The following is a 22,238-nucleotide window of genomic DNA, read 5'->3' as shown; positions in this document are numbered from 1 at the left end:
CTCCTGCCAAACCCCAGGAAGCATCAGGCTGCCCCAGGCATGGTGGCGGCCTCGGTCCCCGCAGAAGTGCATCTGACACCACAGACCCTCGTGTTTCCAGCAGCACAGGCGCCTGTGGAAAGCAACAGATTTTCCCACGCAGTGCCACCTTGCAAAACACAGCGCGGTGGCAGCTCAAAAAGGCTGACCTCTAAGGACCACAAGTCATTCCCATGTTCTGGGGATGGGCATGATGACTCGGTGCTCCGTGGCCACGATCAAGGTCCCAACACCCCTGACCCCACAGCTCCCCACACCCACATCCCGCCAGCGCTTGGCCTCCTGGCCACCGCCACCTTCGTACCAGTTACGAGAGTCTGAGCAGAGGATTGGCTGTACAGGAAGACTGAGCGTTCACTTTATTCTTTCCATAAACCCCATTTTTAAAAAGGACATCAAAGTATCTCACAATAGAGACGCACACAAACAGGGATAAGACCATTCATGGCTGCATGTGACAGAGAGGGAGCTGGGGCACGTGGGTTCCACACAGCCATCGTGAGGCCACCACAAACGAGGGGACCTATGTGTAAGGGGAAATGGTGGGGGACAGAGACGCCCCACACGGCCCTCCTTAGCCCGGAAAGAGGCCATCTGGACGGTGGCCAGAGTGTGGCCATCTCCAACAGCAGACCAATGATGACGATTAATAAGAAATTGCCAATGGGGACTTGAGGAAATAAATGCTGTCAGGTCATAATATTCCTCCTTGTGTTTCAGAGCTTTAAATTGTCCAATACTTTCCATCCAGACTCTGCTGACGGGGGCCAGTGTCACTGACCCAAATTCATAGCTGGGGAAACAGAGGCAGAGAGAGGTTGAGTAAAACCCCCCGGGGGGTTGACCAGTGCCTTCTGACCAACACGTCCACATGTGTGTGGGTGGCCTCCTGTGTATGTGTGTGTCGTTGTGAGCACTCGTCTGTGTTTGTACATGCCCATTTGTGTTTCTGTGTGCACACCCATACATCTAAGTTCGTGTCTACCCATGTGCACACCTGTGTGTTTGTATGTTCCTCTGTGCACGCCGGTGTGTGTGTATGTGTATCTGTGTGCATACCCACCTATGCACACTTATGTGTGCATGTGTGTTTATGCTTCACAGAAACCTGTGATGACCCACCAGCCCTACAGGGAGACGTTCGTCGGAACAGGACAGCGTGACAGAGCAGCCCCGGCCTTTCTTTCCCTGCACCACGACCATGGCACCCCTCCACCTGCCCTGCGCTTTCCACTGCAAACTGTCCAGTGGAGAAGCGAGGAGAATCCACATCCGTAACAGAGCCCTGTCTGCGAAATGACAGCGGTCCTCAGACCTTCACCTGCTCCCCACATTCACTGGCGACTTCCGAGGCCTCTCCTGCCAGCCTGCTCTGATCCGTGAGAAACATCCAAGCCGATAGGTCCTTCCTTTAGGAGGTTGTTGTTTAAACTTTTTGAAGGACACGCAGAAGAACTTTTTCAATGTGGACTTTTACCCCTTTCCCTGCTGGCTTTCTTCTGTTGCTTTCATGAATGGAACAGAAAAGGGATGACTCAGTATGGTACCTGCTGTCTCTATAATCTTGACTGTGTATATCGGAGCGTGGGTAGATGTGTGTGTTTCTGTGCGGGTGTGATTGGAGAAGGAAATTGGGCATCCAGACAAGTGGCTGAACTCATGACCAGATGAAAAATGAAGGAGGGATAGACTCCCCAACCCCCGCCCCACACACACACCAGTTTGTGAGTTCACCTGTGGTTCACAGACCGGGAGAGACTACACTGTGGTCAAGGGCAGAGCATACACGTGGTGGCAAGTGAGCAGTGGATCAATGCCCAGATGCAGGTGCAGAGGACCTGATGGGAAAGGCAGTTGATGGAGCTCGAGATGGGCAGGTGGAAGACTGGGATCCAGTTGGCAGTACCTCTCACTACGGTGGATCCAGTAGGACAGAGGGCCAGGACCAATTATTGCCAATAATTGCCAGCCACTTGCCATCAATTCCGTAGATGAGCTCCAACTTCTCCTCCACCTGGGACAGTCTAGGATTCAGAGTTATTTCTGGGTGTCTGCGTGACTCATCCAGTTTCAAGGGCAGCCCCCCGGGACCCTCCAGAGCTGCCTTTGAACACAGGAGCAGTAATGGCATCTCCCCCTCACTGAGCATGGCTGTGTCCTTCACAGGGACTCCTTCATTTCATCCTCCAATTATGTTTCAGCCCATGCTGAGTATGGGGCCGCCTCCCCTGGAACTAGAAGCTCCTTTGCCAGTCCTCTGATACTTTCCAAAGGGACTTTGGGGTCAGCTTTAACTTTTCTCTCTCAAATCTCTTGGTGTTTGTGTTCACTTGAAATGGTGACCAAAAGAAGATGATGGAGAAATGATGCCCAAGGGCCTCTGATAATGACGCTTTCTTCTGACCTGACTGTCGGCAGAGCCCCATCCCACAGTTGTGTAGACCCTACACCCCCATCTTTCCACTGGCGTTGAGCCCGAAACCTCACAGTCCCCATGAAGCTCAGGTCGTCAACGGGCTGACGCATGGCCGCTCCAGGAGCAGATGCAGCGTCTCAGAAACCCGCCTCGGAGTTGATCCCAATGACAAGGCTTCAGGTTGAGCTGGGCTTTGTGGAGAAGACGGATCTGATACTCCTTCTGAGCACAGAAGCTGGTTAAAATACACAGCTCCTCATTCAGTGCTAAAAAACCATTAAACGATTCCTGGAAATGAAAGGGGATCAATTTCTTTTTTTATGCACCCCCTCTCCTTATTCACAAAGTATATTAAAGTCAACAGAGTTCCTAAGAGTTGAAGAGACAGTCCTGGCTGGCCCTGAGCCTGTCCCTGAATGTTAATATAATAGGACAACTTGTCCTGGGGTCCCAGAACCTCGGTGGCCATTTAGCTCCGCTACTCACTGGGGCACAGAGAACTTCCAACTTCTGAATGTACTGGCTCCTCTTGCAGAATGCACCTTCTCAGGGGTCTCTGAACTGTCTCTCAGTGCCAATTACAGTCAGAGCACACACTCATTCATTCATTCAGTCAGTCAGTCAGTCAGTCATTCACTCACCAGCACTATAGAGGGGCCCAGCAGTGTGCGAGGCTCAGTGATCTGTACTAATCTTGTGGGTACTTGACAGGACGCTGAAGATAGGAATTCTCCTTCCCAGCCTCCTGCGCTATTTCCTCTGCCTCTCCCAGCCCCCTTGATGTTGAACCTCCTGTCTGTCCCCATCGAGTCCTATGGCTTTAGGCACCCACGGGCTGGAAGTACAGCCCAGACACCCCGAGTCCCACACCACATACCAGCGCCTCCTCCTCCAGCCTCCCACAGTCACCCTGTCCAACTGGACTCTAACCCGCAAACGCTGTTACCCCACTAACGTCAGCCCCGTCCTTCCAGGGGTTCAGGCAAAAGCTTGGACTCATTTTTTACCCCTGTCTTTCACCCCTAGGTCCTATCAGGAACCCTGGCCCCTCTGCACTCCATGTATGTGTGCAGAACGCCCCCCCCCCCATTTCCACGCCTCTACTCTCCCATTTCATCAGCTGGTGTGTTCCTCATGTGAAATGCGTTTTTATGCCGAAGATGTCCTGTCCACTTGGTTATTTTCCATATGTCCAGATCTCGTTTCACGTGCTTCCTCCCTTCTCTCATCCCTTTCAGTATCTTCACGCTTATTTTGCAGCCGTATCTTATTGCATTGGTTCCGTGCCTTTGTTTCCTATGTCACATGTGATCCAGTGCATTGTTTTTCTCTTGACGTCATCCTTGTGACTTCTGAACTTGTGTCCCCTGGGATCAGTGGCTGCTCTGACTGTCCATGGATAGTCAGTAGGAGGGTCACCACAAACACCATGCCAAGCCCCTTCGCTTCCACCTTCAAGACCCTGGGGACCTCGAGAGGAGGCTGCCCACCCCCCCACCCCCCACGCCTGGGATCCTTTCTGTCTGAAGGATGACATCCAGATGTCCACAGCAGCTCAGCCACCTGTTTTCTCTAAAGCCCCTGCTGTAGCCTTCCCTGGCAGTCCAGCCAGCGTCAGCAAATCTGGCCACACCCATGTATTTCCTTGCTGTCTGTGGTTGAATTGAATACTTACTGTATTGGATATCATGGAGTCCAATATTTACAGAGTTGAATATTTGCTATCTGGTCCTTTATGGAAAAAGTTTGCTGACCCCTGGTCCCGGCCTTTGCCCCTGACTTGTGCAGCAGGGGCTGGCGAGGACTGTCTCCAGGCAGTGGTCAGCCAGAGTGACAGAAGAACTAAAAATGTTCCTTTGCTTTGTCTCCTCCAGGCCACCCGGCCAGCCTCTCCCACGGGCCAGCGTCACCACGGCCCCAAGCATTCCATCCCGGGCAGCCCTCCGCCTCCCCACAGGCCTCCTCGCACTTTGGGATCATTCGTGACTTTGTTCCATGATTTCTCTGGGTTTGGTTTGGTGAAAGGAGCCAGCACATCATGAACTCACCATCTAGACAAAAGCTGAACTCGTCATATCTTGGGACAGGGCGTGCGCAGCTCTAAGCCCCCAATGGCCGCCCTGGCTGCGCTAATAAATTACTACAAAGTGGGCCACTTAAAACAACAGAAACTTGGTGTCTCACAGTGTCGGAGGCCAGAAGTCCAAAATCAAGGTGTCGGGCAGCAGGGCTGCACTCCCTCCAGAAGCCCCAGGAGGGAATCTGTCCTTCACCTCTTCCGGTTTCGGGTGTCCCCAGCCTTCCTTGGCTGCATCCCTCCCATCTCTGCCCCATCTTCACGGCCTTCTCTTCTCTGCGTCTTAGCCTCTTTGTCTGTCTCAAGTGTCCCTCTGCCTTTCTCTTATGAGGACACTCGTCATTGGACTTAGGACCCGTCTGGATTATCCAGGAGAATCTCCTCCTCTTCAGATCCTTAGCTTAGTTACATGTGCAAACACCGTTTTCCCAAATGAGGTCCCATTCACGGGTTCCAGGAGTTGGGACATGGATGTAGGATTTGGGGAGCCAACATTCAACTCACTATAATTAAATTAGGAAATCTGTTACATTTGTTAACAGAAATCGATCAGTGGAACCCCCCATCCAAGACTCTAAAAGAGAATATGGAGCAAGGATGACGGGCACCCCCTGCTCTCGGGTGCACGCCCTGCTCCTCCAGCCTCTGCAGAGAGCCCGGGATTCCCTCTGCAGCCTGGCCCCGGGCACACGCTTCCCTCCTGAGTGCCAGGGGAGCCTCCCTTCCTGGCCCATCCCAGGGGCACTGTCATGCCGCCTCTTGTCCTCCCGGCCCCCACCTTCATGGAGAGCTCTCTCGGGTTGCTTGTCTGACTTTGCCCAGTAGCAGGAGACTTGGCGCTCACTGCCCCACTCAAGGCCGGAGGACCCACTCTGTGCAGATGAACCTCCAGTGCTGCCAGTTGAGGGAGGGCAATGGGGGAGGCGCAGACTGGTGCCAGTGCAGTGAGGGGCCGTGACTGGACGCCCAGGGCCCAGCCTGCCCGGACACAGTGGAAAGGCTTCAGGAACAGCAGCTGTGCTTGTGGCCTCACTGAGCAGTCATTTGGGAGCCTGAGCATGAGGCAGCTGCACTGTGGGGTCCGCAGCAGCCAGAGCACCACCCCAGCAATGGACATGCAGCCATGAGACTGCCGGTTTTCAGCAGGGACATCCAGTGGCCGCAGCCACGGCCGTGCACTTCCCTCCCACCTGACCCTGGGAAGCAGGAGTGACTGTTTTAGACTGAGCGAGCCCCAGGGCTCTTGGTTTTTCTGGGATGTGGGAAGCCTCCCGAATGATCCAGACTGGTGGGCACAGAAGAGTTTCATTGGAAAAACTAGAGAAGTGACCATATTTGGACCCCAAGCCAGTAAAGGCATCCTTATCACTAATTCACACGACAGCCCTGCGAGGTAGGTGTCCTCAGCTTGTCTTACGCATGAAAAAATGGAAATTTCAAAAAGTCACATGACTTGCCCATCCAAGTATGCATGAAGCCAGAATTCAAATTCAGAGCTGTAGGAATTCCAAAGACAGTATTTTTTTATGCCATATGAGGTATGTCCAGTAAACTGCCAATGCTACTCCCCGTGCCCTCTCCTGAGCGGACATTGCTACTTGACTGCAGCTTGCTTCTCACGAGCCTTGGCGTGACCTCAGGAATTCTTCACGATGACCCTCAGGCTGTGTCTCAGGGCAGCTGGGTCCGTGTCTTTTCAGCTCCTGTTATAAGCTACAGTGGTTTAGGCAGGCGTGGACCAGACAACGGTTTTTGCCACGTTCGTGGATGCTATTGAACAACGAAATGGAAAAACAACTAAGATAATATAAAAATTAGAATTTGAATGATGTATGTGCTCACACATGTAAACATTTATATGCAAAGGACCAAGAATGACTGGGAGGAAGGGAAAGGTTAGGTGGCGTGTTCCGGGCACCCCTTGGGCCCCTGCTCACGCCGACTGCTCTGGCCACCAGAGGGGCCTCTGCCCAGGGCCCATGTGGATGGGCATCCCCAAGCGCCTGCTGTGTTCCAGACACAGATAAGGCTCAAGCATCTGGTGGTGGCCTAGCTCTCTCCCTGTCTTCCAAGAGATGGCAGACGTGCTGACAAATAACAGCCACGCAATCCATGATTGGGATATGAGTGTCCCAGAGGAGGAGCAAGAGAGCATCTGGGTCTCGAGCATGAGTGACCGTCTCCGAGAGGCGCTGGCCCATGGACAGCCGAAGGCATGAGGAGGACCGTGTTCACCAGGCAGAGTGAGGAAGGCTCATTGTGGCTGTAGCAGTTATAATTTCAAAGCGCTGTCAAACCACCCACTCACCACTGGCTTTTCCACAGGTGATGCTGGGGGCTCACTCCAGACAGAGCCCCGAGGCTGCACTCCCCTGGGTTGGGGGTGGGGGGCGGGCCTCGTCCTTTGGAATCACACAGGCAACAGAGACAAGAGTCAAGCCTGCGTCCCCAGGGCTGACCCCGCAGGCGTTTCCTGCCCTTGCTGAGTAGGACACGCCCTGAGTTGCTCTCCAATCTCTCACCCAAAACTAAAGTTCGAATCCCAACTGGGATTGTCACTGGGAGACAGGTCCCCCTGCGTCTTCAGGAGACACAGGAACCCACACTGACAGCTGTGTTTCTGGCTCCCTGTGGCATCAGAGGGAAGTTTTTCTTATCATTCCCAATATTATTTATAAATTCCATTATTTGAAGAATTCTTTTCCTTTTGTGTGTGTGTGAAGAAGACCGTCCTAGAGCTAACATCTGGGCCAATCTTTCTCTATTTTGTATGTGGGATGCTGGCACAGCATGGCTTGATGGACAGTGCATAGGTCCGCAAGGGGGATCTGAACCCATGTACTCCGGGGTCGCTGAAGCACAGCATGAGAACTTAACCACTAAGCAACCAGGCCTGCCCCCTGGAGTTCCTTTTTCCAGCAGATGGCCATTCCAGAGACATCTTTACTGGGCGCTGAATGCAGGCAGGTCAGGGACCAACGACTTTCGCACACACCAAGCTGAACACCTGTTCCAACCAAAGAGCAAGAGAAGTGATAAGGAAAAAAACGAAAAGGATTGGCAACAGATGTTACCTTAGGGCTAATCTCGGAAAAAAATAAATAAGTCAATGGTTTTATTATGCCTCCAGGTGGATATCAGAGACAGGAGTTAAAACATTTCTCCTAAGGTTTATTCTCCAACAGTCTTCATCAGGGAAAAGAGAGAAAGCTTTACGAGGAGCTGGATGCACAGATCCCTCAAAGATCCTTCATGGTTAGAATCGAGCTTTGAGTGGGCAGCACAGGTGGCTCTGCTTAGATATTCTAGCGTCCGACAGATTACGGTCCAGCACCCAGATCTCCGAGGACGCCCAGCTCCCCTCGGGTTGCTGGGGAGAACACAGTTTCCCACCTTGTCTCTCCCAGGACTCATGAGGCCTCAAGCCCACCACAGGTTAGAGTGTCGCAGTTCCACTGCAATTTTATATCAAGCCATAATTCAGTGAGTTCCAGGGACTTTCGCTTCCCAGCAGCGCCGTGTGGAAGAACCGGTGTTACTGGAGGCCCAATAACCCATCCCCAGAGGTGGAATAGAATTTGCATGAGCTTGGCGTCTGATACCCAGCTCTCGGCATTCAGCAGGCTGGCTGGAACCAAGTGATCTTTAAGCACGATCCTCCAGTGGACGCTGCCAGACGCTATTGGGGGTGGAGGGGCGAGGGGGCATTATTTTCCTTCTCTTGGCAGCACTGAGGTCTCAGCTTCTACACTGGGTGGGTGGAGGGGATGAGTGATTCCACAATGCCTTGCCACCTCCCACCCCGACTGCTACATCCCCCCATCATTGAGCCCCCAAAGTGGCAAGGCACCAACACCACGCTGTGCTGAAGATACTTTGCTGAAAGGGGGGGATTCGCTATCCCTCCTACACACACACACACACGCGCACATGTGCACACACGCAAGTGAGCACACGCATGCTCCAAAAGTGAGTCCCAGGAGGCTGCCTCCAGCTCCTGCAGTCCCATGGTTTCTGTTGCCCCAGGCAGCCGTGGTACTAGGCACACATCCCTGAGGACCACCCAGAGGACCCGCCTCCAACACAGGAGCACACCTCGTGACAGCAGATCTCCAACACTGTCACCACTGCTCGTAAGGACCACCTGGGAGCTTTCGACCAGCCCTGACCCTGAGCTACCCCCAGGAATCCTGATGGAATCCACCCACCCAAGGGGACCCCAGGCACTAGGAATGTTGCAAGCTCCCCAGCGACCCTCGCCTGCAGCCCGGTGAGAGCCCGGCACCCGGCCGCCATCCCCCATGCTCTTACACTCCCCCTTCATCAGCGCCCCCCTCCCACCAGGGAGCCCTCTGCCACGAAACTTCATCACCAGGAACCCGCAGCTGCAGGAGAAGGGAGAAGCGTGTGTGATCGATCCACTGAAGGGGGAGGTACTGCTCGAAGCTTCTAGAAGTCTGACGGAGGCACATGAAGCGGCGAGTTGCCCCTCTGCTCCCATCGGTGGGGAGCAACCCACAAAGTCTCTTCTCCCAGGACAGGTTCTGTAAGATTTGCTCAAAGGCACTTGAATATAACCCCTAATTATTCAGAATGACTCAGAGTCTTAGGTCCGGGTTAAATGGGAGAATATTGTGCAATTGGTTAAAATGGCACAAATAAACAAATTTTTTAACAGCTTGAGGCCACGACGGTTAAATGAGAAGAAAGAGATTCAAAGTGTGTAAATATGATGACTCTACCCAGAAAATACATGGGGAACCCACTAGAAGCAAATATGTCACATGTGAAAAATGATTGGCTTTTTTGGCATTACACATGCTTTTTTTCCTTCTTTTCTGTATGCACTAAACTCTGTCCAAATGTATTGTATAAATGGCTTTTATCATAAAACAAACTTGTTTATTGTTTATTTTATAGTAAAAGTACACGCATTTGTTTTATAATAATACACTTTTTTATCTTGAACATTAATTATGAAGACTGTCAAAGCCTAGAAAAAATATTTTTTAAGTTGTAGAAACGGGACAAAAGTGGAAAGTGGTTTGCATAAAGGATGCAACGATGGAAAGCCAGGTGGAGGATGGAGCAGGGTCTGAGAAGCATCACGAAGAGATGGAACGGTTGGGGTGACTTCCTTCCACTGGAAACCCGATTCACAGGAGGAGTGGGGAGCAGCTGCCTCAGGGGCCCCTTTCAGCACTGGCGGCTCCATGCTCCGTGGACCGGTGGCGCCTGACTTTGCAGTCCTCCCAAAGGCCAGCGTGAAGAAGGCAGGCTAATGTGTTTTAAAGCCACTTGGTCCAAATGAAATTATATAACCCAGCAAGGGAAAAATTACGCCACTGATGAGAGTTTTTTAAAAAAAGAAGAGAAAAAAGACAACGATTGTCTCCTGCGAGGGAGGCGGGCGAGGTGAGGGATGAGGGGGCATCCGGGAGGCGGGCTGCTTGCTCCTCCATCTATAAAAGGAGGTGAGCTGGCTCCCTCCTGGGTCACCGCTGCGGCCACTGCACAGCGTGCTCGCCACCCTAGTGGGGAATCGCGGTGAGTAGCCCTCGAGGCAGGCGCTGCAGGGCGCGGGAGTCTGTTCCTCTGCCCTCCTTCTCTGTAAATCTTCTCTCTCTCTTGGCGTGGGGCGTGGGGCATGCGGCGGGCTTCTCCTAAGGTCGTGCCTGCTCTCCAGCAGCCAGGGCCAGCTCTGGGCAGGACAGGTGGGGGCAGCCACCCCAGGGTTTGTGCCCGGCCAGCCCAGGGCCCCGCTGCTCAAGCACGTCCATGGCGAAGGCTACTCTGCAACTCCACTGGGAATGCAGACCAGGGATCCCACCGGGCAGACAGCAAAAACCTCCAACTCGTGGGGCAGCAGGTCCTTGGGGATCAGGAGCCAGGCGCCACTAACGTTCTCCTAAGACGAACTCCGCCCAGCGAGGGGTCTCTGCCCGTTTGGATGCATCTCTTCATTACTCTGCTTTCGTGGTGGCACCTCCATTTCCTCCAAGTCGGGGTCCCCCACCTCACCCGTTGTGTGACACCCCAACAGGTCCCCAGAAAGGAGAGGGGTAGGCATTTTAAACTCCTCAGATGGAGAGCACTTTCCCTGGGGCTCAGAGACAGGCTGGAAAGTCAAGGTAGGCAGAGTGGTCCTACCTGAAACCCTGAAACCCAGAGAAGGCTCCTGAAGTGCCACAGGTCAGGGCACCTGCGGGGGCAGCCAGCCCCATGAGGTGGGGGCGCCTGCGGGAGGTGTTGCCGGCTCTGCCAGATGGATGCTGTTTGGGCACATTAGCACCTCACTCTGGCCAGGTGAAAGGTGGATGTCCTGGGTGCCTCTGTTGCCCACAGCCCCCTCTCCCCACACCATCTGTAGTGGGGTTGTCCTGCTGTGTGAGAGCAGGTCCCACATGTTCCAGGTTTATCTTGAAGACCCGGCAGATCAGATCTGGGGGTCATAGGGAGAGCAAGTGCTCTTGGTAAGGATGGAGAATGCTGACCCGTCTACAATGCCTGGCTGTCAGCTGATGTCCTCCAGTGCGGGCAGGGGGGCAGGATGAAACTGGAAATCAGGAGGCCCTGGGCAGAGTGAGGGAAAGAACCCTGCACCAGGGTCCCAGCCCATGGGGGTTTCGGCACCCCCAGCCCCCCGGCAAGTCACCCCCTTCGCCTCTGCAGCAACCCTGGGTTCCTCAGGGCCAGCTCCCCTCAAACCTGCTCATCTCTGCCCTCCCTGTCTGGGTGTTCAGCACACACAGCAGTATAGAGGCCTCCCACACCTCCTGGTTCCCTAACATAGACAGCCAGGCAGCCCGAGGCCGTTCCAAGACAGCCCACCTCTCTACATCCATAGCTCATACGCCTCCCAGGTCCCTTCTGATGTCTGAGCCCATCAGAGGCTGAGCTGCACACGGTCGCCTCATTTAATTCTCGCCACATGGAGGAGAGCACGGGGTCCCAGGGAGGCCGGGGGATCCTGCAAAAACCTAGCTTTTTACTTCCTTGCTCATTTCCACCCCAACACAGAGCACAGGAATGCACACTGGAGTGTGGCTGCATGCACACACACACACACATGCACACAAACACACAATGCACATGCACAAGCATGTAACCACACGCACACACACCCACATACACAAGTGCACACACACGTACCCACACATCTCGTACACTCACACACTGTCATACATACACACACGCTCTCTCATGCACACAGGTGCACATACACTCCCACACAGTGTTCGCATTCTCCGAGGCTCCCAGCTTTGTGAGTACACACCCTCACGTGGGCTTCACGTTGCTCCTGCCCCTCTGCCCCAGGCCGCGCCCTCCGTGTGGAACCCCACCTCCAGCGGGGCATACGCAAGGAGCCAGGGGGATGAAGGCAACGCGAGCCTGGCTCCTGTGCCTGCTGCTGCTGGGCCTGGCCCTGCAGGGGGCTGCGAGCCGAGCCCACCAGCACTCCATGGAGATCCGCAGTGAGTGTCCGGACGCCGGACATCAGCCTCCCTCTCCCTCCTCCGCCCCTCCAGCCCCAGGTGCCATGGGTGGAACGTGGCCTCCTCCAAACCTGGGCCACCGTCTCGCTAAGTGCCCCAGCTCTGGGTGGTTGGCCTCCTGTTCACCAGGCCTCTCCCCTGAGTGGCCCTGTCACCTGCTCCCCAGTGCCCCTGCCCAGCACACAGGTGAAGGGTTCACTTCTCTCCACCAGGGCGGGCTGGCAGAACGAACTGGCTTTCCCCACGGGAACCAGGGTGGGGAGGGTGGGGCGAGTTGGTCCTGGAGTGAGTTCGAATTCCTGTTTCCCAAAGCCAGCCCATCACCCACAGATGGCCCCATCAAACCCTCTGGATGTCCCCTGCTTTGCAGGTGGGTCCCAGCACGGCCTGGGTGATGGGGAAGCCGTGAGCTGAGCCTGTGTGCTGGACCCTGCAGCCTGCGGGAGCACACAGCGCACACGCCAGGGAGGGCATATCTATGCACTGTTCTTGCTCTTTCCTTTCCAGCCCCTGACATCGATCCTGCCTGGTACATGGGCCGCAGAATCCGACCAGTGGGCCGCTTCGGCAGGAGGGGAGCAGCCCTGGGGCTGCAGCCGAGCCTCAGGCACCGGCAGGTCTGCCTCCTCTTGGAAGGAGGCGCTGAGTCCTCCCAGGATGAGTGACAGCCCAGCTCATGGAAGAAAACTCCAGCATCCTTCCCCGCTCCATCCACCCTCTCCTCCACGGGCTACTTTCCCTTCCATCCTAATAAAAGCAGCTGGTCTTGTTTAGATGCGTCTGTGTGGTGACAAAGCAGGAGGTGCTTTGCCCTCGTGGGATGTTAGCTTAGAAGGACACTCAGAGCCCAGCAGCCCACGGGATCCATGACTTGCCGTGACTTACGTAGCACTGAGTAAGGGAACTGGGACCGTCCCTGGTCACCTGCAGCCTGTAGCGCCCTCCACCCAAGCTGCCTTGAATGGTCACCCAGGTTGCACACTGAACGAGGCCAGGGATGCTGCGCATCACCCTGTGTCCTGCGGGAAGCCCCCAGAGAAGGGCAGCACCGCCCCTCAGTCTGACCAGCCCCTCTCTCAGCCCCAGTCCTTTTCCCTCCCTTGTTGGTGCTAGGAGAGAAAAAGAACAGTGGGTTGTTTGTCTCCCATCCACAGCAAGAAGACCTGAATCTGGATGGCTTCCACCCCACATCGCGTCCCTCTCGCCCCTGATTCTAATTGCATGGGAATGTCTCTGTGTCCTGCCTCAGGTGTAATTGCTGTGGTGTCAGGGGACACACCACCACTAACGGGGCGACTGAGCCCAGCCCTTACTTCTCTGAGCCTCAGTTTCCTCATCTGAACACCCTGGGACATAAAGTTTCTGAGCTCGGGTGGGCATGGCACCTGCTCACCGGCCAGCGTGGGGTGTAAACCCGCTTCCCCAAGGCCCTCTCTCAGTCCAGCACGGGGTGGCACAGGTTTAACCAGTGATATCCAGATTCGAAGCTCAGGCCTCTGCCTGCACCCTGCTTGCAGGGTCTCAGAAGCCCACTGTGAGCGCAGGACTCCTCCTGTCTATCCACACTCAGGAGGCCTGGTGACCAGGACCCAGAGCAGGCCCAAAGGACCCCAGACCCCGGCTGTCCCTGCTCCAGTTCAAGGAAGGAGCGTCCGCAGCTCACCGGCCAGTGAGGGTAGGCAGAGCCCACCCAGACCACCCAGATGAGGTGCACACAGGGCTCCCCCACCTCCCCAGCCACGAGGAGGTCAGGGGAGGGTAGAGGGCCAGTCTCCTCCCAGGAGAGAGCCCCTGCCACTGTCAGCACCTCCCCGGGGTGGAATGAGCCTGTGGGAACAGGAGAGGGGCCAGGCCTGCTCCAAGGGCAGGCAGGTGCCGGGCCAGGCCTGGAAGAGCCCACAGGCCAGGAAAGGAGTTTGGCAGTTTTTCAAAAAGGTAAACATCAAGCAACTGTATGGTCCACCCACTCCTGGGTGTGTAGCCCACAGCACCGAGAACGGGAGTTCAGACAAAGACTTGCACAGGAATGTTCATAGCCTCACAATTCACAATAGCCAAAAAGCTGGAAACAACCCAAATACTCACCAACAAAATCAGGACAGTCTTCTACATACCCACAAAATCATCATCATGCCTAAAAACTGTAATAATTCCATCACATCATCTAGTTTTTAGTCCATATTCAAAAATCCTCAATAGAGCAAGAAAGTCTCAGTTGTGCCTTTTTTTTTTTAAACCAGGCGCCAATCTAAATTCACAGCTGCAGTTAATTCTTTCTCTTTGGTCCCTGATTTTGTTATTTTGTGGCAACACTGACTTTTATGAAAGCCCAGACATGTTGTCTTTTTTTTTTTAAAGATTGGCCCTGAGCTAACATCTGTTGCCAATCTTCTTCTTTTTTTTCTTCTTCTCCCAAGAGCCCCCCAGTACTTAGTTGTATATTCTAGTTGAAATTCCTTCTAGTTGTGCTATGTGGGATGCCACCCCAGCATGGCTTGATGAGCGGTGCTGGGTCCATAACCAGGATCCAAACTGGTGAAATCCCTGGGCCCACGAAGTGGAGCCCGCAAGCCGCGAACTTAACCACTCAGCCACGTTATCTTTTAGAATGATCCACACATGCGATTTGTCGATTGTTGCCCCATGGTGCGATCACCTGTTCTTCTGTCCTTGTATTTCCTGTAACCTGAGGGATAGATCTGGGGCCTTCACTGGATTCGGTTGCTCACTGTGCGCACAAACGCTGTGTCCCTCCTAGGACATCATATCTGGTAGTGGGTCCCCCGGTCTCTCTCTGACAGACACCGCATCTGACCACGTGGTTGAGGAGGATCTCTCCATTGTGAGGGGTTTTCACCATGCCATCTGCAGATGTCCCAGCCCCGAGGCAAGAGCCTGATTCCGAAAGAGCTCTCAACCAGTGGTCTAAGCCCCCACTGAACAGCCTTGCTGGGAGCGATGGTTACTGAGCAGATTGTTACAGGAGCGAATGTTACATTGTTGCATTGTCACACAACGCTGATTCTCTAATTCTGAATTTATTAGCCGGATTCTTCCAAAGGAGATATTTCTCTCCTTTCTTTTTCTTTCCTCTTTTATTTTCTTTTTGTCTAACATCTTACAAATAATTTTGGATACTCAAATTGTTTTAAATTTGGCCAGTGGAAGCCCCAAGAAGGGAACAAATTTTAAAAGAAGAATGGGTCTTGAGTCAGCCCCTCTGGGCAAAGGGGTCTCTTCCAGGGGAGCCGGAGGGAACACGTTCAACTGAAGCAGAAGAATGGGAAAGCTCTCAGTCACAGGCAGGTCAGCAGGGTTACCCTGAGATGCTGCTTATCAATGGCTCCGTGCCTCCTGCCTCCACTATGTGCACACACACAAGCACACACACACACACACACCAGCTCAGGAGAGGACTCAGGTCTGCATTCAGGCTGAGAAGGGCCGGAGCAGCTTCCCAGGCAGCGGGCAGGACTGTGGGCTCCCAGACTGGCCTCCCCCAGGACCCGGGGCCAGCGCAGTCCAGGAACCCTTTATCCTGAAGAGTATCTGCCACGTGCCTGCCAGCCCATCGCTCATCTCTCTGCGTGCTCCACGCCCCCTGTCCCCACCCCCCCATCACATGTTCCCGGAAGGGGCTGAGATAAGGGGGGTGAAGCTCTCTCTGTCACAAAGATAGCCTTCCATAAACATCTGTCGGTTATGGTGGGGGCCTGTTTCTACAAAAGCCTGCCATTTTAGATCTCTGGGGGGAAAAAAATTGTATCCTCTTGTTTGGGTGAGCACCTGGCATGGACAAGACACTGTACCATGCACGGGGCATCCCACAGAAGGACAGACAGAACCTCTGCCCTCGGAGGTTCTCCGCCTGGCCTGAATATTAGGTTCACCTAGGGGGGCTCAAAACTCCCAGGGCCCGAGCCGGACTGCAGACAGATTTAATCAGACCCTCTGTGGGCGCGGAGATGGTGTTTGCAGAAGCTCCCAGGTGATTCCAATGCAGGGTTGAGCCCCACCTGCTTTATGGGAGAGGAGAAGAGGGGAAGGGGCCATCACATCCCGGGCAATAGGGAACCCTGGCTGCGGGACCACATCGCACCCCGTCCAGTCTGGGGGGCCGTGAAAGGATGCCTTGGAATGCATCCGAGGATATGGTTTAATAATAAATTCTAGCACAGTGATACCAGTTTGACAAGACAGGAGGGAAATAGGCAAAGAGATACAGACATCCTGCGAACATCATCGTTATTTCCCACTTCCTATTGCATCCACCCACTCATCAGAAATACCTCTGAAAGCCTTGCCTTTTGCAGAACTAACATTTGCAGGACCTGGGAGCGCTGGGTTTGCCTTACACGAGGCTGGAGCGCCATCTAGTGGCCAGAGCAGCCTGGGCCTCCTGCCGCCTCCAAGGTGGGTCCATCTCTCCTGGTTGGTGCAGAGGGGTCCGCAGCCCTGAGGATGCAGCCTGGCACACCAGGGACTCACACCTCACACACTTCATCTACGAGGGAATAATCATATGGAAAACCGTCCAACTTCACTGCATTCAGAAAGTGCAACACACGCGGCCACAAGCTGCCAGGTTTCACCTACGAAATTGTCTAAGAAAAAGTGTGAGTGACATCAAGGGAGCAGGCTGTCTCGGCAGCTATTTTTATTTATCCTTTAGCTTTTCTCGAAGATCATCACAGGGAAGAGGCTTGTGAAATCTGCTTTTGTCTAGAAAGATCACAGGAGAAGTTTCTTTCAAGAGAAGCATCAGGAAAGTCTGGATCCGTGGGACACATGGGCTGTTTCCATCTTCCCGGAACAGAAGCTGGATCTGCCAGGGACCCAACTCCCCCCAGCGAGGATAACGCCTGCCAAGGTGTGGTTAGAGCATGGCAGCCCCAGGACTGACACGAGGGAGGGAGCCACGGCCAGACCCTGGAAGGGGAGGCCTCCTCGAGGGGAGCTGTGACCTTGGGTGGGGACAGGCCATGCTGAGGTGACCTCACTGAGATGGATCCTGGCCAATGCCTCGTGTCCATGCCCTGGTCCATACCCTGCCAGGGCTCCTCGTCGGCTGAGCTGCACCCAAGTTCCAGGCCCAGGGGCCGGGATGATGTTCCCATGTAGGTTGAACAAAAGCAGAGAGCAAGCCTGGAGGATAAGACGGAAGGAGCCCCTCGGAACGCTGGAGCACCCTTTTGGTCTGTCAGGAAGTTCAGAGTCAAGGGAAAAGGATGCTATGCATTTGTCCTTCTGTCCATCCTTATAGTCAATGTCTTGGAGCCGCCCTTTTCAGATGGATAAAAGTGTCCTATTATTTAAAATTTCAGATCTGCTTATCAGAGTCCCAGAAGCAAGGATGAAAATCAACACTAACCCCCCAAAAATAGCCTTTGAAATACCTTCACCTTGCCACTAGGGCTCACCTTCCAGAGTGACCATCTGGGCCTCTGTAAAGGCCACAGCAATGAGGTGAATACATGACGTGTCACCAGCAGAGAGATGGCCCATGCCCAGTGTAGTCACAGCCTGCCACATGGGCCTACATCCTGACTTACTCACCATGAGTCCCCCTAGAATATGCGCCATAACAAACCCCACCTTGCCAACTCACCAAAGACCAGATTACAGAAAGCGGTTTAACTTTTGGAGAAAAACGCATAAAGAGTACCACTTATACCTCAGGTCAAAAGTCTGAATCCTCACGCTCACTGGGCACAAGCATCGGGTCATCAAATTTACAGCCAGAAGAGGGCCCCTGGCTGCTCGTTGGCAGATGCTGTCATTCCTGGGGGCCACTCACTGAGATCCGGAGGAGATGGACCCAGCCCCCCATGGCTGCTCCATTTCTTCCACACACTGCTGCCTCCATCTGGGCCTGCTCCCTCCTCTCCCACCTCCCAGGAGCAGGTGGGCCCGGCCACCAGGCAGCCCCTGCCCAACAGCAGGTGTAAGGTGACTGTCCAGCCACCACAGTGATCCACGAGAGTGATCCAAGTATCTTTCTGCTTCTTGTCTCCCTTCTAACCCATTTCATTCCTCTGTATCTGATGGCCAGGCAGCTGAGGGGACAGCAATCCAGGCAGTGGCAGGCCCACGTGGCCCGAGTATCCAGGAATCAATCGGTATGTGGGTGTCTGGGGAGACGGGGCTGACATCCTCTGGGAGCCATGTGGCACGGGATCCTCTCCTGAATGACTCCTGTCAGCTTTGGGAAGTGGCTGCTCTCCGGGATACCCGCTTCAGGTCACCTCTAGGACTCAGGAACAAGGCAGCATCAAGGGTGAATGAAAATTAGTGCCACCGTCAACACGGAGCAGGCAGCGGCTCACCCTGAGGACCAGCCGGGGCTGGACCTGGGGGCGTCCTGCCCACAGCCCCTCCTGCAGTGGCTGCTCCTAGCGCGCACAGCACTTGGCCTGTCCCGCGGGCCTCTCGTTCAGAGCCAGCCGAGCATCTCTCCGCTGGGTCTGGCCCTCCTTCCTCTCTTCTCTCTGCAGCAGCTCTCGGGCTGTGATCACAGAAGGAGGGTCGTTTGCGGAGGGAAGTCCCCCCCCTGCCCAGCACACACCAGGCAGTCCCAGGGACCCGATTGCCAAAAATTTACCCAGAGCCGTGAAACACAGGCCCTTGACTCCCCTGTCGCCCTTCCAGCCCCTAGAGACGTTCTGTTGGGTCCCAGGACCCGGAAAAGAAGACCCGATGGAGCAGGTCCAGTGGTGGGCCCCCACCCCGGCTCCCCTGGGGGCCTGTCACTCACCGACTGCGCTGAAAACCTCGGTCACCTGGTGGTTCAGCCTGGCCGATGTTTCCATGAACAGCAGCCTCTTGCTCTCTGCAAACTCCTTCCCCTCCTGAAGGAAACAGCCACAAAATCCCACGTGACCTGCAAAGTTTACTAAGAACACTGCGGCACCTCACTTTTTTTCTTTCTCTTCAAGTGTCCAGTAGCCACTCGTGCCTCACGTTCCCATTTGAGCTTTGGGGGTGCTGTTTTGTTTCCAGCTTTGTGGAGACCTAATTGACCAGTTGCTTGCTGACAGTAAGACTCGAGAAACAGCCGCAGCCTGTGGAGAACCTAGGCCCTCAAGGTCTGCTTCTTGGCCTCCAGGACCAGGGAGGAGGGGGTGGACAGGGAGCGCTGGCTGGAAGGGGCTCTTCCGGAGCCCAGCTCCGCCTCAAGGGGCCTCCTCTCCCAGAGGAGTCTGAGAAGGCCAGTGTCCTTGGCTCCCTCCCCCACGAGTCTCAGGCAACTGTGGGCTCTGCCACTCGAGCAAAGAAACCAAGCCAGAGCCGAGAAAACCTGGAGGGAAGGGGCGGAGAGGCCCCTAGGGGCATCCACCGGGACCCTCCCTGGGGTCTCCTCCCTTCCCACACGGGTGAGGCCTTCGTGGAGTGACGGCTGTCACAGAGCAAGGGTGAATGTGAAAACACCAGGGCTGCCATGTGAGGTGAAGGGGAGAAGGAGCCACAGAAAAGCCAAGGTGGCGCCCACGACTCAGGGGTGAATGAGGACCTGGGGGCCTCCCCTGCAGGCAGCTCCCCTGAGCCTCCCAGACTCCCCAAGAAGGAGGAGCGATGCTCCCATCCTGCATGACACCTGGCCATGCCCACGGCCTCAAAAAAAGGTGTCCCCCCCCCCCTCGCCCCCCCACCAAGTCCCGCTCCCCCCGTTGAGCTTCCACACTCCCCTCCCCCCTACTTCCCATCCCCCACTGCTCCTCCCATCCCCACACCCAGCGACCTTCGGCAGCCCTCGCCCACGGCTCCGTGCTCACCTAGTCTGCAAACCCCCGCCTCCTCCCACTGGCCGCCATTTCCAATGATGGCTCCACCGTGGGCTCCCCAGCACACCTCAAGGACCCAGACTGATGCTGCCTCCCTGGGTTCCCTCTGCCCTCCCCCCAAGTTCCTCTGAAATCTTCATCCCACTTCTCTGTCTTCTGCATCCCCCCCAAGGAAGTGGGTCCCTCTCTCCCCTGGGGGAGGCGCCCTCCACCTGGGCCCTGCGTCAGCTCTTCCTCTTGCATCAGCCCCTGGTGTGTCCCTGGGACGTCCCCACCCGACACTTTTCTGCAGCTGCTTATATGGCCCTCGTCTTAAAGGTGGCAGGAAGGGAAGATGCTATTGAAGACAGACCAACTGACAACTGGGGATGCAGCATCCACCCACAGGGAGGGTGTGACCTAACTCAGAGGAGCAAAGGGAAAACCCGCATGGAGGTCCCTCCTGGTTCCTGAGCGGGAAGGGAGACCTGCTGAAGAACTGGACACTTCCAGGGAAGGACAAACTGCCAAAGAGCACTGAGAGCTGCAGACCTGGCACGAGTGGCACCTCAGGGGCAGGGCTGCAAGGTGGCAGCTTTGGGTGGGAGACGGAGAGCTGAGCTGCTCTGCAGGAGGGAGACACAGGGAGGTGGGTGGGCAGGGTGGGAGGGTGGGGGAAGGGCAGGCCAGGGAGGACGTTGGCAGCAAAAAAGGGGAGAGAACCCAGAGTCTGGGGAGGCTGGGGCCCCAGGGAGAAGGTCAAGTGGAGGAAAGGGCCAACACAGAGTGGTCTCATTTTCTATTTTGTTTGCTGGGCTGGGCTACAATGTCACCCCAGGGCACCCCTCCAGGTAGAGAAACACTGTTTGGTCTATACAATTTTGCTGCTGAGTTGCTGGTGGAATCAAGTAGCTGGTGGCCTGTTGGGTTGGCCTAAGAAGGAGAGATGACGACAGCCACAGAGGCAAAGTTGAGTGAGACGGGGAATTAGGCGATGCTGGATATGGAGTAAAGGGGGCTGGGAGACCCAAGGACCTGCAAGTCCCCAGGGGAGCCCCTGGGCTTCCCATCCTCTGTGAGATGTGGACATTACTATTTGTATTTTGAAAGACAAAGGGACCTGGTACAGCTCAGAGACCTGGAGACTTCAAGTAGCATATATCTGAGTCACGTGAATGAAACCCAAATATGCCCTTTGCCCCACTAGCTTGGGGATTCCAGGTGGGGTCACTTTAAAAGTTTGTCCTCAGGTCCCATGGGCCTCTACTCCCTAAACTGCAGGCCCTCAGTCCTCCCCCTACCAGTTTGTCTCCTTGAGGTCCCCCAGGACGGGGCTCATGGTCACCTCCCTTCTGTGGAATGAGCATATCCAGCGCTCAGATCTGGGCTTGTAGATTCATTCCCCAATAACGGGAATCAGGGCTCCTTGAGAAAATGACTGATTCCAGGGTGGGGGCAGAGAAAAGTACAAGATGAGCCTGGACCAGCTTGGTGAGCCAGCGAGGAAGGAAGAGCTCAAAGAATGACGGGGGCGGGTAGAAAGGACATAAAAGGTCATCGGAGCTGGCTTGAGGGATTTCTCTTGATGGCCAGTGAGTGTTCATTTCCTGATTTGATCCTTGTCCTGTGCTTACATAAGAGGGTAACACTTGGGAAAGCGGGGAGAAGGGCATATGGGAACTTTTTGTACTGTTTTTGCAATATTTCCTGTAATTCTGAAATTATTTTAAAAAGAAGCGCCAAAAATTAATTCGAGAAATGCCTGGCTGCAGGTCAGCCTCACCTCTTCCCCAGCCAAGACCCCCTGTGCAATTCTCCCCGGGGCTGGGATGCTGGTGGCGGCAGCACGTTGTCCCCCTGACCACCCAGGCCCTGGCCGTGCTGAGTGGGAGCGCAGGATGAAGAGGCCAGGGTGGTGGCCTGGGGCCCACGGGGTCTACAGCTCAGACCCCAGGGTGGCCTTCCATGTGGTCCAAGCCACAGGGTGTCACTTCTGCAGGCAGGCAGGCTCGGCCCAGGGCGGGGTGCCGGGACAGCAGAGGCAGGGGGTGCCGCTGCCCGAGGCCCCTCGTGCCCCCTGAGCTGGGCAGCCTGCCGCCCAGTGGTCCCCCTGCCCAGGCCCCGGTCTCCCTGCTCACCCCGACCTTGCCTCCAGTGCTCGTTCTAGATCACCCATCACTCCCACCCCCAGCTCCCCAAACCCTCCAGGGACCGCTGTTGCCTCCAAAGCCCCCCTTTCCGTAACCACACATGCCAGGATCTCTGCCTCTGAGCCCAAAGCCTCTCACACGGCCTTCTCCCCCTCCTCCCGGGAGCCCGCCCTGCAGCCCACCTGCCTGTCCCTCTCCTGCCCTTCCTTCCTTTGTCCCCTCCTAAAGTCTTTCCTAAATCCACCACACACCTCCTACACACACACACCTCCTACACACACACCTCCTACACACACACAC

At 55.2% G+C, this 22,238-nt stretch overlaps 3 protein-coding genes across 9 annotated transcripts in view; 2 read left to right on the top strand and 1 right to left on the bottom strand.

Annotated features, from left to right (window-relative positions):
* The window catches only part of MLPH (melanophilin), a 52,982-nt gene extending 50,227 nt beyond the window's left edge, over nt 1–2,755 (top strand). For all 7 annotated transcript variants that reach the window (XM_046643311.1, XM_046643314.1, XM_046643312.1 and 4 more), the window contains one exon: nt 1,144–2,755. In XM_046643311.1, the coding sequence (XP_046499267.1) occupies nt 1,144–1,317 (174 nt within the window). In that variant the 3' untranslated portion in view covers nt 1,318–2,755. The remainder of the gene's footprint in view (nt 1–1,143) is intronic.
* Nucleotides 2,756–9,481: 6,726 nt separating this feature from the next.
* Nucleotides 9,482–12,717, top strand: PRLH (prolactin releasing hormone). The gene is made up of 2 exons (XM_046642796.1): nt 9,482–12,007; nt 12,536–12,717. The coding sequence occupies exons 1-2, from the start codon at nt 11,908–11,910 to the stop codon at nt 12,691–12,693; spliced, it is 258 nt and encodes an 85-aa protein (XP_046498752.1). The 5' UTR covers nt 9,482–11,907; the 3' UTR covers nt 12,694–12,717.
* Nucleotides 12,718–16,667: 3,950 nt separating this feature from the next.
* RAB17 (RAB17, member RAS oncogene family) overlaps nt 16,668–22,238 on the bottom strand; it is a 26,574-nt gene continuing 21,003 nt past the window's right edge. Inside the window, exons 5-6 of the mRNA XM_046642795.1 lie at nt 18,783–18,876; nt 16,668–18,533 (exon numbers count right to left, since the gene is read on the bottom strand). Of these exons, the coding sequence (XP_046498751.1) occupies nt 18,421–18,533; nt 18,783–18,876 (207 nt within the window). The 3' untranslated portion in view covers nt 16,668–18,420. The remainder of the gene's footprint in view (nt 18,534–18,782; nt 18,877–22,238) is intronic.

This window comes from Equus quagga, chromosome 17 (assembly GCF_021613505.1).
Source record: "Equus quagga isolate Etosha38 chromosome 17, UCLA_HA_Equagga_1.0, whole genome shotgun sequence".
Taxonomy (NCBI): domain Eukaryota; kingdom Metazoa; phylum Chordata; class Mammalia; order Perissodactyla; family Equidae; genus Equus; species Equus quagga.
Note: the sequence above shows the minus strand (reverse complement) of the source record. Positions and strands in the feature narration are given on the sequence as shown.